This window comes from Centroberyx gerrardi, chromosome 11, assembly GCF_048128805.1.
Source record: "Centroberyx gerrardi isolate f3 chromosome 11, fCenGer3.hap1.cur.20231027, whole genome shotgun sequence".
NCBI lineage: Eukaryota > Metazoa > Chordata > Actinopteri > Beryciformes > Berycidae > Centroberyx > Centroberyx gerrardi.
In genome coordinates this window covers 30,307,869-30,323,335 of record NC_136007.1, presented here as the reverse complement: position 1 = coordinate 30,323,335, position 15,467 = coordinate 30,307,869, and the positions used below count along the sequence as shown (strand labels likewise).

Below are 15,467 nucleotides of genomic sequence, written 5' to 3'. Positions count from 1 at the left end.
CATCCTTCTCGAAGAATTCTCTGAGCCAATTGTACATCTGCGTAACAGGTGTTTGTACGTAGCCAATGAAAATGCAGAATCACCCCAAACGGGCTCAAACCCTAGGATCAAATGTACCTCGACGCCGTTGGGAGCAAATGTTTTGCACCATAGCAGAATGGTGCAAGGTTTGAATGTGGCCACGGTGACTTGGGAATGGGAAGCCCCAAGATTCATTGTGATCGCATCACGTCCAAACAGCGCAACAGAAACGTCTGAAACAGCTAGGAAAATGAACATCTGAGTGTCTTCACTGATTGCATGTGCGATCCTCAAACTATAAGGATGCTTCATTGTGCTTACTTTCTTGAGAAGTATGTTCTCTCCAAGACAACTTGGGAAGATCGTTCTCCACAAGGACACAAGTATCGACTTGACGTTCTTGGATTTCATAAATACATGTAGTTTACTGACATTACCTAACAGGATTTCTGGGTATCGAGGGTGTTGAAGCAGTTAACTCTCGCTGCCATTTGGAGCCGCCAATGTGCAATGTTGCCTAGTGCAGCTTCAAACATTGTTACTACTAAGTATTCTCATTACCTCCGCCAAGGAGGTTATGTATTCGGTGCCGTTTGTTTGTTTGTTTGTTTGTTTGTTTGTCTGTTTGTCAGCAGGATTACGGAAAAACTACTGGTCTGATTTTCCTGAAACTTCGTGGAAGGGTGTAGCATGGGCCAAGGTAGAACCCATTAAATTTTGGAGCGGATCCGTATATTGGTTGCGCTTGCACATTTGCATATCATAGAAGACTGGACTATTGGCCTTGGCGGAGGTCTGCGCTCTCCAAGTGCCCTTCTAGTTCTGTAGTGATTCCCTGATGATAATACTATTTTGCTCCTTGTTTTTACTGTCTAACAAGACAGTATAACTTTCTCATTGAAAAACACAATTTCGAGGGGGGGGGGGGGGGGGGCAGTAGGGGGAGGAAGGAGGGTTTATTTAAAGGCACACAATATTAAAGAAGCAAGGGTAACACTGAGGAATCATGGGACTAAGGATATATGATCACTCACTCACTACGGGCTTTAAGTCTGTCAATCTACCACACAGGTAAACAAACCTGAATCCACATTAGTGTAATGAAAAGGAATGCCGTCTGGAAAAGTTTGTGAAGCACCAGATATTGGATGAGTACTTGCATTTACATTAAAAAAAAAATAAATCTCCAACCAAATGTCTCATTTATGGACAAGAATTTTCTTGGAACTCATTCAAAGACACCATTTTATAGACAAAATAGCATTATCATAGCAATTTTTTTAACACCATTAAAGTAATTTTGAAGTATTGAGAGAATGATCAAAGTAAAGCAAATAAATGGAAACGTGATGGAAACAAGTATAGAAGAAAATTTAAAAAAGCCAAGATAGGGAGAAGAGAAACTTACTTGTGAAAGTATACCCTGAGAAGTCCAATGGAATAAAAAAAACCATGGAAAATCATGATGGAAAACAAAACAAAGAGAAGAAACAAAGGCCATGAGATGAGAAATATGCACAATGGAAGAGGGTGACTCTGTCCTGCCACATCATTAACCCAGTGTCACAGTGCTATATTGGCTTATTGGACTTTCTGTCTGTGGTTTATCTACTGTCTATGTCTACTGTGGCTAACATTGACTGGGGATTAATAGAGTATTACAGAATTATCAAAGCAGAAATTTGTCTCTTCCCTTGTCCACCTCCACAGGGAGGTCAGATGTCAGGGTCCAAAACAGTCTCATAAAATTTTGTGAAATGAGCTATTTCACCTGTCATGTGAAAAGGTTATCTACCAGTTAGGTTTAGGCAACTAAGCAATTTGGTTAAGGTTAGGGAAAGGTTTTGGTCATGGTTAAATAAGAAACATAAACTAAAAATGAAGAGTATGCTGCTGCTAAACCCTGATGTAATCGACCACATTTTGAAGGGTTAGTCAATGAAATTTTAGGTAGCATAAACTTATCAAACTTATCATACCCTCTCTGATTTTGTGCTCTAAAATCTTCAAGTAGGACAAAGCCTTCCTCCTTGTCTTTGGAAAGCAGGCAGAATAAGGAATACGCTAAGGAGTGGTTTCTACAGAAGCAGAAGAAGGGGTGATGAAGCACAGATGGAAGCGTGACAGGCTGGTACAAATCAAAGCAAAGATTTATTCATGATCCGGAGATGAAACGCCGATTCAGCACTAACTGAGAAAAAAAGGCCCGTTGTCTTCTGACCATGCAGTGAGAATGGCCAGCCTGGGTAAACTGGTTCCAGAGAAGATGGACATGGATTAAGTCCCAAGTTTCTCATTTCTTCAGCATCTGTGTTTGAGATGACTGCCATATTGTGTGGATTGTGCAAAGATATGTTTTGTTGCCTCATTAAAGACTCATTTCAAACCAGATCCATTGGATTTATGTAATCAGTGGGATTGCCTTATTATGACCATCAAGAGGAGTCTTTATTGGCTGTTCCGGAGGCAAACTGATACCATGCTCATGTCGTGCATTTGTATAACGTTCCTTTTGGCCTCATCAATCGCAAGAATGAGCATAGACTCTTGATCATGTCAAAACTATGAGGACATTGTGATATTACATGATCAAGGCCCCATTAATCGTATTTTTAGAGGGAGTTGGACCCTTTTCCTGTTGCAAAGTGTCTTGGACACTGAATGAAAAAATCAGGACCGTATTACAATGTGAAAGGTCTATCAGCATCCAACTAATTGGCTTTACATTCAAGGAAGCATTAAGCACCAGTCATGGTCATGTGATGGTTAAATCATAGTGTTTTGTACAGAAAAGACCCTCTTAGCTTGAATATAATATCATACATTATATGGAAATTATATGTCAACACGCTATTGAAAAGTTGTCATACTGCCACCTTTACCTCAACTTTGAGAATACACGACTATATCTACAAGTACTTCACTAAATCATCTTCGTTGTGGGGTAAGAGGGAGGGAGGGCTGAGAGAAAAGGAGTGAGGCAAGGTCTGCCTAACACACTGCATACAATGCCATGAGGAAAGAAGCACATAATACTGTTCACTGGTGCAAGTAACACTGGTTACACAGGTTATACGTTACATACATACAGCATTAACCAGGTTGGATTGTGAACCGGCATTGCATCGTGAATTATCGTTCCTTCCGGCAGGACTGGAAAGGAATGCATTGGGGCTTGGCACAGGAACAGAGAAGTGTGGGGGGTGAAAAGCATCTGGGCTCGGCTAGACAGGACTAAGCGGTGGAGTGGGGAACAGCATTAGGTTCAAAGCATTAGGGTCAGGTGAGTGCTAACTGAGAGCAGGGACATGAGCGGGAAGGGGAGTACTTACGGACTGGCTCGGTCTTGAAAGTGGTGAGCGGGCTACTCTCGCCTTCGCCTTTGCCATTGATGGCGGACATCTTGACCTCGTAGGTGGTCTCGGGCTTCAGGCCAACGATGGTGATCATGTTCATGCCTGTTGGAGGCAAGCCGGTGTTACCACAAGCTAGTTGAAGCAGAATCAAAAAATAGCAAACCAGGGCTGAAGGAGCAGTTGCTATGTTTAAATGTATGGAGAATTCCCTACCAAATCCCATTGCTCAAGAAACCTGATTTTGGGTCGACACACGTAAACGTCATTCCTGGGTTAGAATACCACGTTAAACTCATATGCTTTATAGTCCAGGGGAAATGACTGTTCTGCCTATCTCTGTAGTTTATCATTAGATGCTGCATATTGTTAAGAATGGAAATATCTGGTTGCAGTTATGTGTTTGTGTTCCTTGGCAAACCTTTTCCCATGTCAGTCTATGTTGCCAGGTATTTGAATGTGTTAACTGCAAAAAATTAGCCCCATTTTAAAGTAAGATGTAAATTAATTTATGCAGTAATCACCCAGCAAATGGTTTACACTAGCATTTTGGTAATTAGTTTCAGATATTCAGATATATGTGTAAAAAAAAAAAAGTCCTTGTAATAAGACAATGTGTAAAGTTATGGTTGTTTTCTAGCAGTAAAAAGAATGGAGTTTGGGCATTAAAATGTATTAGGTTTGAGTAGACAGACAATGTTATTTGCATATTAGCAAAGCATCAATGAGATTTCGATCAGGGTCTTATTACGCGCGCGCGCACGCACACACACACACACACACGCACACAAACCACTGAAATTCATCTTTATTTTTCTCATTAAAAGCCACTTGGCTGATATTACCCTATGCAATACGATGAATTGTAATTTCATGGATGAGGACAAATTTGGGTCCCAGTGGAAAGCAGATGAGAAGCATTTTAGATGATTGTAACTCAGTGAAACCTTTCAATGTGCTTCACATTACTAGACGTCTCAATGAGGAAGACATTCGGCATGAACCATGCATAAGTGGAACTCTCTGAGAAACTATATGAATATAGCTAAAAAGCATAAGGCCAAATGAATTCAGAATTGGGGTTTTAATGTCACTAGCATCAGTAAAACTAATTTCGCTGTCAAAATCATTCATGTTTTTCAATTGAGGCTTTAGGCTAGCCTAGTGAAATTTTGCATTGATTACCACAGTGGCATTCTCCTTGGGTTCTACAAAAGGGTAAATCCACAAATCACAACAATCCTAGCAAATTCGAGTGTGTGTCAAACATTGAGAGTGTCATGATGCATATTAATGAAAGCATCAATGGGTGGGCACCTTCCGCCATTTGAAAAATCAATTACTGTAGCTATCAAGGCTTCATTACCATTGTGTCCAAAGGTTTAAAGCTGCAATATGCAACTTTGTTGACATTAATAACGATAAATAATTCAGATATATTATTACATATTGTAACTTTAATGACAATTAGGACTTTAGTATGGCTAAATTTTAGAAAAAATGTACATGCAGTGCAACAGACGAGGTCCATTCTGTGTCTCTGTGTTTCGTGAAGCTTCTAGTTTATGTGTTTTTGCGGAGTGGTTGGTGTGGCTGAAAGTGAAATATTTGGTAGCATTTATTCTGTTTGTGTGTGTGTGCATATGTTTTGTTCTGTGTATATGCTTGCGTGACAGGCGGCTCTTGGGCCTTGAGCTGACAGAAGAGCCTGTCAACCGCTGACTGATATGTCCCAAGTGGCAGACAGACCGACAACCATCCAGATATGTAAGAGCCACAAACCCTCAATGGGAGGGAGATATTATCTGGGGCCTGTCAGTCTGTGAGCAGGCTGTCATTTAGGCTACAATGTGTTCCACCTTTCCTCTTGACGTGCTAGTTGGAGGTTTGGGTTAACTATTCATGGCAGCTGGAATCTTTTGTGCAGTTTTTCCCCATTTCCTAGGTAGGGAAGCCCCGTGGAGCAAAGTGGGAAAGAACTGAGGTCATTTGAATGAGATATTAAGTAAAGGGGGACAACCCGTGTTTTTTATGGGTTTTACACCCTTGGATGTCCCTTGTTCACAATAACAAAAGTGAAAATTGTACTATTTGTTGTTTTGTCAAAGAAAAAATGACACCTCTGAAATGGGCCAGTCAGAACACAGTCGGGTTTGTGATGTAGAAAGCTGACTTTACCGGAGTTGACCAATCATCTTATGTCTGGCCCAGGGGGCAGAGCCTTCAGTACTGCCAGCCAATCACAGCAGCGGCTCTTTCTGGCTGCTAAAAACACCTCCAAATTGGCCTGTAGCTCTTCAGGTGGAAAGGGGGAACTGCTATTTTTTATTTTGTCTCAAGATCACGACTTAATTATCTTGTTATCTCAGCTTTTGTTTTCTTGTGATCACAATTTATTTATCTCATTATCATGAGATAACAAAAATAATGGTTTTTCTCGAGATCAAAACTTAATTAGGCTAGGTAGCAACTGATTGTAGTTGCAATTTCTGCCTGTGTCATACTTTGACTACAGTATCTGTTACGTTGATCAGTCGTGATTCCTCCTGACATTATCAGTTCCACTTTAGTCTGTCTACATTTTGGCTACACTACCAGGCTTACTAGGCTTGCCTCTCATGAAGGCAAGAAACACATACACAAACCATTAGTTTGTTATCTTGAGGTAACAAGCTAATGAAGTTGTGATGTGGAGAAAAAAAGAGCAACTGCAGCCATGCACAGAGCTAGTAAAGTCATGGATAGCACATTTGCCAACTGAAACAACACTTTCAAGTGGGCAAGCAGTGTGACATCATCACAACGGTTCATGGCCTAACTAAAATCATTTACCTAATTAAGTTGTGATCTCCAGAAAATTGTTTTTGTTATCGCATGATAATGAAATAATTAAATTGTGATCACAGGAAAGTTTGATATTTAGAAGTAACGAGATAATCAAATCATGATCTCGAGATAATAGGGTTAAAAATATATGAGCAACCATGGCCGCTCTCGGCTTCCGTACTAGAGAATAAATTCCTAAAAATTATTTTCATGTTAAAAAACTGCACAAGTATGTTTCTTATACGCAAGGTAATTATATAAAATTGTAGGAAAAGCAAAAGGTTCCCCCCTTTAATGAGGTCGCTAACAAAAGACTTATTTGTTTGAATGAGAGTTGTTAAGATGCAGGCTTTCCATTGCCTCACAGCAGATGCATCCAAGAGCAGCTGAAGAGACCTTGAACACAGAATTAAATAATACCACCTGCATTCCACTTTGCCATGTTGGAAATATAATTTTTTAGACTATGTTTTCAAGGCTAAAATAGGTGAATGGTGCTGATTGAGAGTCTCAAGAATGGGCTGACCGTTCATGAACTCCTGTAGAGCTCCATTATTTTTCCCTTAGATTGTGAAAATGTTCCACCAAGTGAAATATTCCACTTCTTTTGTAGATTGCAATCCACTTACTGTGGTAATGATTACTGCAATAACAAAGAAAAAAACATTGAAGCAACTAATACTGCAGGTGGTGACATAACTGTGAGTGATACAAATAAAAAAGCTACTGTATCATATAATATAATCTGCAACATATAAATTGATTACAATACAAAATAGCTTATTTTGATATTTCCTGTGATACAATATGCCTCAATTAAATTTCTCATGTTATTCCTGTTTTCCCACTTTGAACAACAGCCAAGGGAATGCACAAATCGACAACGGCATCTCATGAGAGGCAGCCGGTGATACAGGAATATAAAATTTGGTCGGAAGAGGTGTGCGTCTCACCGTCCTCGGCGTCATACTCCCTGCCAGTCCAGTCTTGGCCGGGCAAACGCCAGTCAGCCCTGTACTTGACGATGGGCACTCCGCCGCTGGAATCGGGCTCATCAAACTCCACTACCGCTGTGCTGGAGAAAGGCTCCACTCGCTCGATGGCGGGCGACGACGGCACCTCTACAACACGATACAGACACACATGGATTTGGTTTATTATTAAAGTACATGCTGATTTCAGTATTTACCAGTGTTGGAAAAGCTGCCTTAAATGTCTAGTTTTCCAAGCTGCCAGTTAGCTCAAATTGGAAGAAGCTGAACCACAGCTAAGCTACCCTCGAGAAATATAGTTTTGTTAGGAGTTTGGTCCATTGGTCACCTTACCCAATATCTGACGAGAGGATTTGCACCAAAATCATTTTGGTGTCTCGAGTAGATGGCTCTGTTCGGTGCACATGCTATCGTTTTAGCATACAGTATGTTAGCTAGCATTATCCTAGTTAAAAAAGGAGAACTTGTAGCAGCTCTAAGGCCGGATGGTAAGTTAATTTTGGTGACACGTCTAAACCTGCCAGGCTTTTTGAGGATTGGTAAAAGAGACAAAAATTGGACAAAAATTATGCACTTTCAATGGCAGAAGATCTCTCTTCCCGCGAGACTTTGAGTGTAACTTGTTTTGCTAACACAGTTAGCCACACGTCTGAAGTTTTGCGCTGTTGATTAGTAATGAACTTCACTAACGATGAAGATTGATATTTTGTTTTCAGTTATGAATCTACAGGCCAGAGAATAAAAACCAATACCAACTTTGGATTACTAAAAGGTTTATCTTCATACTTTGGATAATGCTAATCGCCTACGATTACTTAACACACTGTATGCTAAAACATTAGCATGCGCACCGGACAGAGTGATCTACTGGAGACACAGCTAATCAACAAGCCATTCTGGTATTCTGAGTGCATCTCACTAGCATCATGAAACAGAAACACAATAATCCTCCTTCTTTATGCCGGTACCCTTTTCTAAGCCTCATGAGTTTCCTGTTGCGATGAACCTAACCAAATCTTTTCTGGCTTGTATACCGCTAGTACTTAATGCTAAGTCGACCTAAATAACTTGGAAATTACAATCATTTGTTTATCGCAGCTGCTCTTCACCTTATGCTACATGTAGGATTTTCTCATTGATACAGGAGTGTGGAAACAGGTGTGAAGACACATTTGAGGAGTGTTTTTTTTTAATTTGTGCTTTCATTCGGTCCAGCTCTGGCTTGATTCTCTGCACAACCAGAAGGAATCACTCTAACTAGACTGTAGCAGGTAGGGGACATAATAAAATATGCAGACAGAAAACATCTGAAAAGGCTATAGAACAAAGACTGGCACCGATGGTCGTTCAATTCATTGGACTGCATTATATTTAGACAAAGTCCTGAGTGGCTTACCTATAATGAGTCCAAAGTGCCACTGAAGTGAAGCTAAATAATACTTGCTTGACCTTTAGATCAAAGAGCTTTATAATACCAAATGCAATGCAAAGAAAAACGCAGGTTTTAAGGCTGAGTTTGTGCAGCATAATTGAAAGGTACAGAATAAGAATGCATGAAGTGTGGCTGCAGTACATCTGTGGATTTTGGATGTTTTTTTATTGCATGTATAATTAAAGCTACACTTGGCAAGAGTTTGATCCAGCTGTCTTATCAGCCTAAATAACAAAGTAGGGCTGCAACAGAGAAGAGCGTCCCATCCTCACTAATTGAGACGCTGTGGATTCACCCTATTCGCCCAAATTAAATTCTGGTGTTGGGTGTGCACACTGGTGGGAAATCTTCTCTGCAATCTTCTCTGTCCCCTAAGCATCAGTGAACAGCGCTCCGTCCAGAGAAAGCTGGACTCACCAGCGTTAGATCTTTTCATCTCTCATCCCTTTGGTATCCTTTGGTATACAGCATCACAGACCGACCGGGTTGGTAAACATGAGCATGCTGTGTGCAGTTTACTAAAGTCACCTTACATGATTTCTGGGTAGTAAAGTCTTCAAAATTGAAACAGTTACCCGTTACAGAATAAATTAAATTTTCTGTTTACTAACCTGCTTGGATGAGAAGGAACTCCTTGGACTCTGTACCGATCACATTGGTTGCTGTGCAGTTGTAGCTCCCAAAGTCGTTCTGAGAATCTGGAGTGATCTGAGGAACAGAAACAGGCAAACCTCTGAATGGATGATCATCTTTTTAACAAAGTCCATTGTATTCAGGCTAGACCAAAACATTGAAATTCATCCCAACTGAGTTACTTAAGCATGGGGCAGCAGATGGCTCTTGGTGGCATCATTATCTTGGGAATCTTTGGTAAAAGCGGCAGCAGGTCATATTTGTTTTTGGATTTTGGTTTGCAAGGTATGAAAATGGTCGTGACTAGATGTAGTGGAGTGCAAATTCACTTGAACTCTGTTGGCTCACTTTTTCATTTGCACAATAGTTTACCCATCTTATTAAGCGGACATAAATCTTAATGTGATATCAGACTGATGTACACAGTCTGAGGATAGGGTCTTTTATGAGAAAAAAAGCCATTTTTTTCTGAAAATATATATTTTTGGTTTATACTGGCGGTAGTTTCCCTCATGACTACACTACATCATGGGTAGTGACATGTGTAAGATTCATTTTAGCAGGTTGTGCTGTGTATTGTCTGCACAGGCCCTGGAAAACACACTAAATATGTAGTAAAAGAAAAATTATATCTCTTTTTATATCACGGTAAGTCGTAAAAGGTGGGGCTCCCTATTTTTCAGGCTGTGGCTGTCAAAGCTGTCGTTGAGCGCAGAACTATAGCAGTCAACTGTAGCTGCGGTGGTGAAAATGTGTGCTTTTGCTGATCTGATTTTCCTTCTGTTGAAACTTTTGAAAGATGAACTTTTTAAGGACCTGCAGACACCATGTTTTATGGAACTACAGTATTGCAATATCTCAAAATTGACTAGTTTAGCCAAAATTGCCGTTTTTACCTGAGGTGTCTCACCTTAAAACCTATTTTTTTGTGACTTGTGTGCTACCTAATTCCATCAAATCCTATCCATTTATATGAGCAGTGATATGGCCAGTGAAGCAGACCTCCAGGTAGCTGACGGTTGGCGTGTTGTAGATCTTGATGTTGGTGGTGTTGGCGCTGGGCAGCTGCTGGCCATCTCTGAACCAAACCACCGAGGCTCCTGGGTGGGCCAGCACCTCACAGCTGATATTGGCTGGGTTTCCCTCCCACGTGTACACCGTCACGTCGCCCTGGATCTTAGGAGCATCTGCAAGAACACACAAGGGAATGAAGAAGGTTAGCTCTTAGGGCGTGTTCACACCAAGCATGTTCGGAGCAGTTTATTAAAACTGGAGCAGTTCGTTTGGCCGGGTGAGAACAATGCCATTTGAATTGAGGTGGCACCTGATAGTGAGCTGTTCCTAAAGCTTAGAAAACCTAGCATAACAAAATGAAGCGCTGGAAAACTCTCAGTTTGGACTGATGCTCATATACAGCTATTTCTTCATGTGTTCTTAACTTGTATGAACACCAGAGAAGAAAGATTACGGCATAGAGCACAGACAAGTCCATCATTCTTAACTAAAGTTACAGGAGCTGGAATCAGATTTGTTTCGACCCAGACAGGTTACCAAAACTCTGTCCAATAAACAAGCTGCTTGTGACTCCATGTGACTTTTGTTTACAAGTCCTGTTTTGCTTGTAACTGGGCAGTGGGAACCTAAACAAACCACATACAAAAATGCAATAAGGTCCACTTTTCCACTATGGTTTGGACCGAAGAAAACAAACTGTAGTTGTGATTGCACAACCAGCAGAGTATCTTAGAGTTACTATTGCAACTCCCTGAACAGAACAGCTGTCTTAATCAGCAAACTTTGTTACCCCCATTTTAGCAGGATGTAATTGACTGCCAGTATAATTTAGGATTGATTTATACAATTTTATTGATCACCTTTAAGGCACATCTTGGACTAGTGCTCTATAAAAGTTATTCTCATTCTCATTATTACAGAAGACATCCAAATTGCCAGCCGGAGCATTGAAGGCAAAGGAGACAAAGCTTATTAAAAAGTATACAATGGTAAGCACATGCTGAGTGTAGTTTAATGGGCGTATTTATCTCAATTCTATGCGGTCTAGGCAAGGTCTGCCTTTGCCATCCATTTCATTTTTGAAGATGACCCATGTTGGTTTTATTGAGCATTAAATTATCAATTTGCCCATTTTACTTGTGATGTAATTTCATGGGGAATGAGTTCAGCAAATGCCAAGTGCAATAACTTTACATTTAACATGAGATTTTCCAGCACAGCAATCACAAAATCTTCTGTGTCTCATAGGGCTAAGTGCTATTATTACACAGCAAGTGTAATTGCCGCACAGTGACAAGATAGCAAAAGTATTGAAACAACAAATATATAATGTTGCTACAGTACTGCACACTGTCACTGCAATCACTACATAAAGATAACCTAGATTTATTGTTCAATTTGGGTTTCATGAACATAAATGGGAATCGTAAATAAACCGACAATAAGATTATTCTTCCAGCTGTCTCTTAAGTGTACATTATCTTTGATACCTGCAGAGACACCAATTACACTGTTACCATTTATTGTGCAAGCCCCATTTAGCAGACTACCTTTATATGCTCAATGAATTGATACTTTCTCTGTGAGCATTTTTTGCATCATCGTTTAAAATGAAGCTTTAAACAGTGGCTGTAATAGGAGATAACTGCTTTCCTACGTTTTTTCCCCCGTGTTCCTGCTCACATCGCTGAACAACAGCGTTTCTGAATGGAGTGAAGTATCCTTGGTTTCATGAGCACTGTAAAACGCTGTGGCCCTTTCCACCGCTGGAGCTTTGCTTCTGACCCTGGACACTTGATAACTCTGCAGTTCCCTGCTTCTAGGATTGATGGACACGGCTGAGTCGACAGATGCTCCATCTCCTGCAGCCCTGATTAGACTCTCGCTCTCTCTATCGAACACACTTTCGGCCTCATTGACTCACCGGGGCCTGTGACCTGGCTTTTTTTCGATTACTGTAGCCTCCTGGTCTAGTCTAGATGGATTTCTCTAAATAATCAGTATCAGGTTTATTGGCCAAGAGAGTTTGCACATACCGGGAATTCACCTTGGTTGGTTGCTGTTACATAAAATACACAGCACAAAAATGAGAAGAAGTAGTAGTAGAACCCCTGACGCTTACCCAAGCTAGGGTTTGTATCATCCAACACACACACACACACACACACACACACTAATTAGACACTTAGCTGTTGTTATGTTGTTAGAATATTATACTTACACTTGCTTATTGGCTTAACATAACTGCTGATAAGAGTGACATTTTTACTTCATTTTCCTTGTTTAATGTTGTGGCCCTTTTTGTTTTCATGGCACTCTGAATGATCAGGCTGCTTACTCTGTTGATGCTTGAGGAATGTTCAGTTATTTTACTGTTGCACTAATTGTAAGTCGCTCTGGATAGGAGTGTCTGCTAAATGCCTAAATTGTAATTGTAAATTGTAGTATATTAAAAAAATTAAAGTAGCAATTAAGGTAATTTGTCTCTTTTAGGAGTAGTGTATAAAATAAAGTAGTATATATAAACGAGTATAAGTAGCATATAAAAGATTTAAAACATGAATTTAGGAAATAGGTCTCTTTTCTGCATGTGGACCTGACGAACCACACTGATAGAAAGTTATGAAAGTCAGTATTATAAAAAAAAGGCAAAAAAATACATTAGGATTAGACCAGTATATCAGTTTGCTGATATATGATGGAGGTATTTATTTATTTCTTTTTTGGTTTAATGTAATAATGAAAATGGACAAATTTAAAGATACTGAGAATTGGCAGCTTCAATCCAAAAACATCTGTATCACATTGACCTTGAAAAACCCGTATCAGTATGTACAGACCTAGAGAATATTGCACTACTGAGTGTTTTGAACACAAAGGGGAAAGAAGCTGTACACATGGGTTGGAGCGAGTCAAAATAGGCATAAGTATATAACTGTACAGCCAGAACAGAGCTGAGTATATAATAACTGACTATGGATACCAGCATTAGAGTGCTATTGGTGCGGTAAATGCCATGCTTATCGCGGGTTAGGGTTAGCTCAAACAGTCATTGTTGTCATTAGATATACATGCTAAGCAGACCTCTCACTGCTGAAAAAACTGACTTCCACCAGAAAAGATATTAACACTTTCCTATCGGCCCTTTGGCAGCAAACCTAGACACACTCACCAGAGCTAATGGGATCACGCTGTGCATAAGATAGGAAGCTCCCATGCTTAGATACCGTCTTTATTGTGTGAGTGGGAGAGTGGAGATAGAGAGGATGGAGAGTGAGAGCTGTGCTCGAGACAAAGCACCTTTTCTTATCGATAATTGCTTGGTGACGGCGAATCAGCTACCTGATTACGCGCTGATTACTCCAGCTAACTGCAACTCAAACATTTCTATCAATGGTGCGTTCTGATGATATCTGGAGCAAATTGCTGGCGTATTGGGGGCAGGGCTTATTAATCCAATTAGGTGTTCATTAGCTTTATTTCTCTCTCTTTTTACCGAAGGAACGTTAGATAGATTGCAAAATGAGTTCAAGTGCTATTTGACTTCCACTTGAATATGCACCCATGCTTTCTTTCCTTGCTTGCAGGACATTAACATAAACGGTAAATGTCAGGATTTGGTGTCAGTCCTTCAGAATCGAAGAGCGAGGGCTTCTTTCTAGAGCTGCCATTTTGCACCAAGAGACATTCAACAATCATACAGGGAAAAATCCATCGTAGAAGAGGAGAAAGACCAACTTCTCCACAGTAGCCTCTGACAGTAGCCTCAATAGACCAGAATGCAATGCAGTCACGAGACATGTTGTCTTTGAAGGGGTGCGACTCTAACTTTTTCTCGACTGGAAAAACTCGCTCTCTTGCTCTTGGGGCACTCTTGCCCCTTCTCTGGGGATTGTGGAAAGGCATTCTGGGAAATGGAAATCACTAACTGAAGTAGAAGTAGATGAGGCAGGTTGAGGGAAAGTGCGTACACTAAAAAACAATATTAATAAAATAACTTCTGGAATGTATTGAACATCACAGACTGATGATGAACAGTGGAAGAGTATCCAAGGGTGGTTTCTTTTAATAAATAACCCAAACATGGGCCACTAACACTGTTTAACTTATGCTACCTGGTCTATAAAAAACTTCTTAAGATGACTTTGTGAGGCAAAAGAACACATAGCAGCTCTCTTATTGCAGATCAGGACCAACAAAAGTTGGACCATTGTGTTTTTGATCAATGAATTAAAATAGTGCAATCAAAAGATGAGGTCTATTGATAAAATGAAGTATAGGCAGAGTTAAGAGACTTACAGCGGACGTCCAGGTACATGTGCTGGCTGTCCTGACCAATGGAGTTGCGGGCGGTGCAGAGATACTGGCCGGCATCGGTGAACTGGACATACTTCAAGGTGAGAGAGGACACTCGTGCATGGCTACGCACCACAACGTTTCCATCCAGGCTCTACAAAGAAGAGAGAGAAAGAAATTATTCACACTTATAAAGTCTGTGACATTTTTCTAGAAATATGTCTGATTTGCTACTCTCTATCGCCAGTTGCCATAACACAATAGTTACCCACAATAGCTGGGTAGTTAGCATGAGCAGTGATAGCCACCATGGCTGAACAGACAAAGAAAAGAGCGCCACCTACAGAAACTCAAACTGCATCAACAGAAAATCCAAGGAAAAAGACAAAGTCACAGTACTGGACACACTGTTTGATTGACAGGTGATCTCTGGGAAATGCAATGCAGAACCACCACAGCAATGAGCGCTGAGCACCAAAGATGGAGACAAAATAAAAACACACAAGAATCCCACGGATTACCACTTTAAAGCTGCACTAGACACGATTTTTGGTGGAAAATCTTCTCCAGGAATCAAAACTTAAAAGTGAAATCCCAAAATGCCTCCAGTGAGTCAGCGCTCCGTCCAGAGAAGGCTGGAATCACCAACGTTGGATCTCCTCTCTCATCCCTTTGGTATCCTTTGGTATAAAGTACACAGACCAGCCGGGTTGGTAAATATCAGTGTGCTGTGTGTAGTTTACTGATGTTGCGTTACATGGTTTCTGGGTATTGAAGTACTTAAATGTCAAATAGTTCCCTCTCCTTGCCAGCTGGGGCTGCTGGCATGCGAAATCGCCCAAACCCAAATCTGTGTAAAGCCTGACATCTAATGGTAAAAAGCATGCTACTGAAACTACC

The 15,467-nt window shown here is 40.5% G+C and overlaps 1 protein-coding gene across 1 annotated transcript in view; it reads right to left on the bottom strand.

Moving 5' to 3' along the window:
* The window catches only part of ncam1a (neural cell adhesion molecule 1a), a 70,838-nt gene that overhangs the window by 34,192 nt on the left and 21,179 nt on the right, over nucleotides 1–15,467 (bottom strand). The window contains exons 6-11 of the mRNA XM_071926933.2: nucleotides 14,571–14,721; nucleotides 10,260–10,444; nucleotides 9,236–9,332; nucleotides 7,154–7,321; nucleotides 5,049–5,054; nucleotides 3,354–3,479 (exon numbers count right to left, since the gene is read on the bottom strand). Coding sequence (XP_071783034.2) covers nucleotides 3,354–3,479; nucleotides 5,049–5,054; nucleotides 7,154–7,321; nucleotides 9,236–9,332; nucleotides 10,260–10,444; nucleotides 14,571–14,721 — 733 coding nt within the window. The remainder of the gene's footprint in view (nucleotides 1–3,353; nucleotides 3,480–5,048; nucleotides 5,055–7,153; nucleotides 7,322–9,235; nucleotides 9,333–10,259; nucleotides 10,445–14,570; nucleotides 14,722–15,467) is intronic.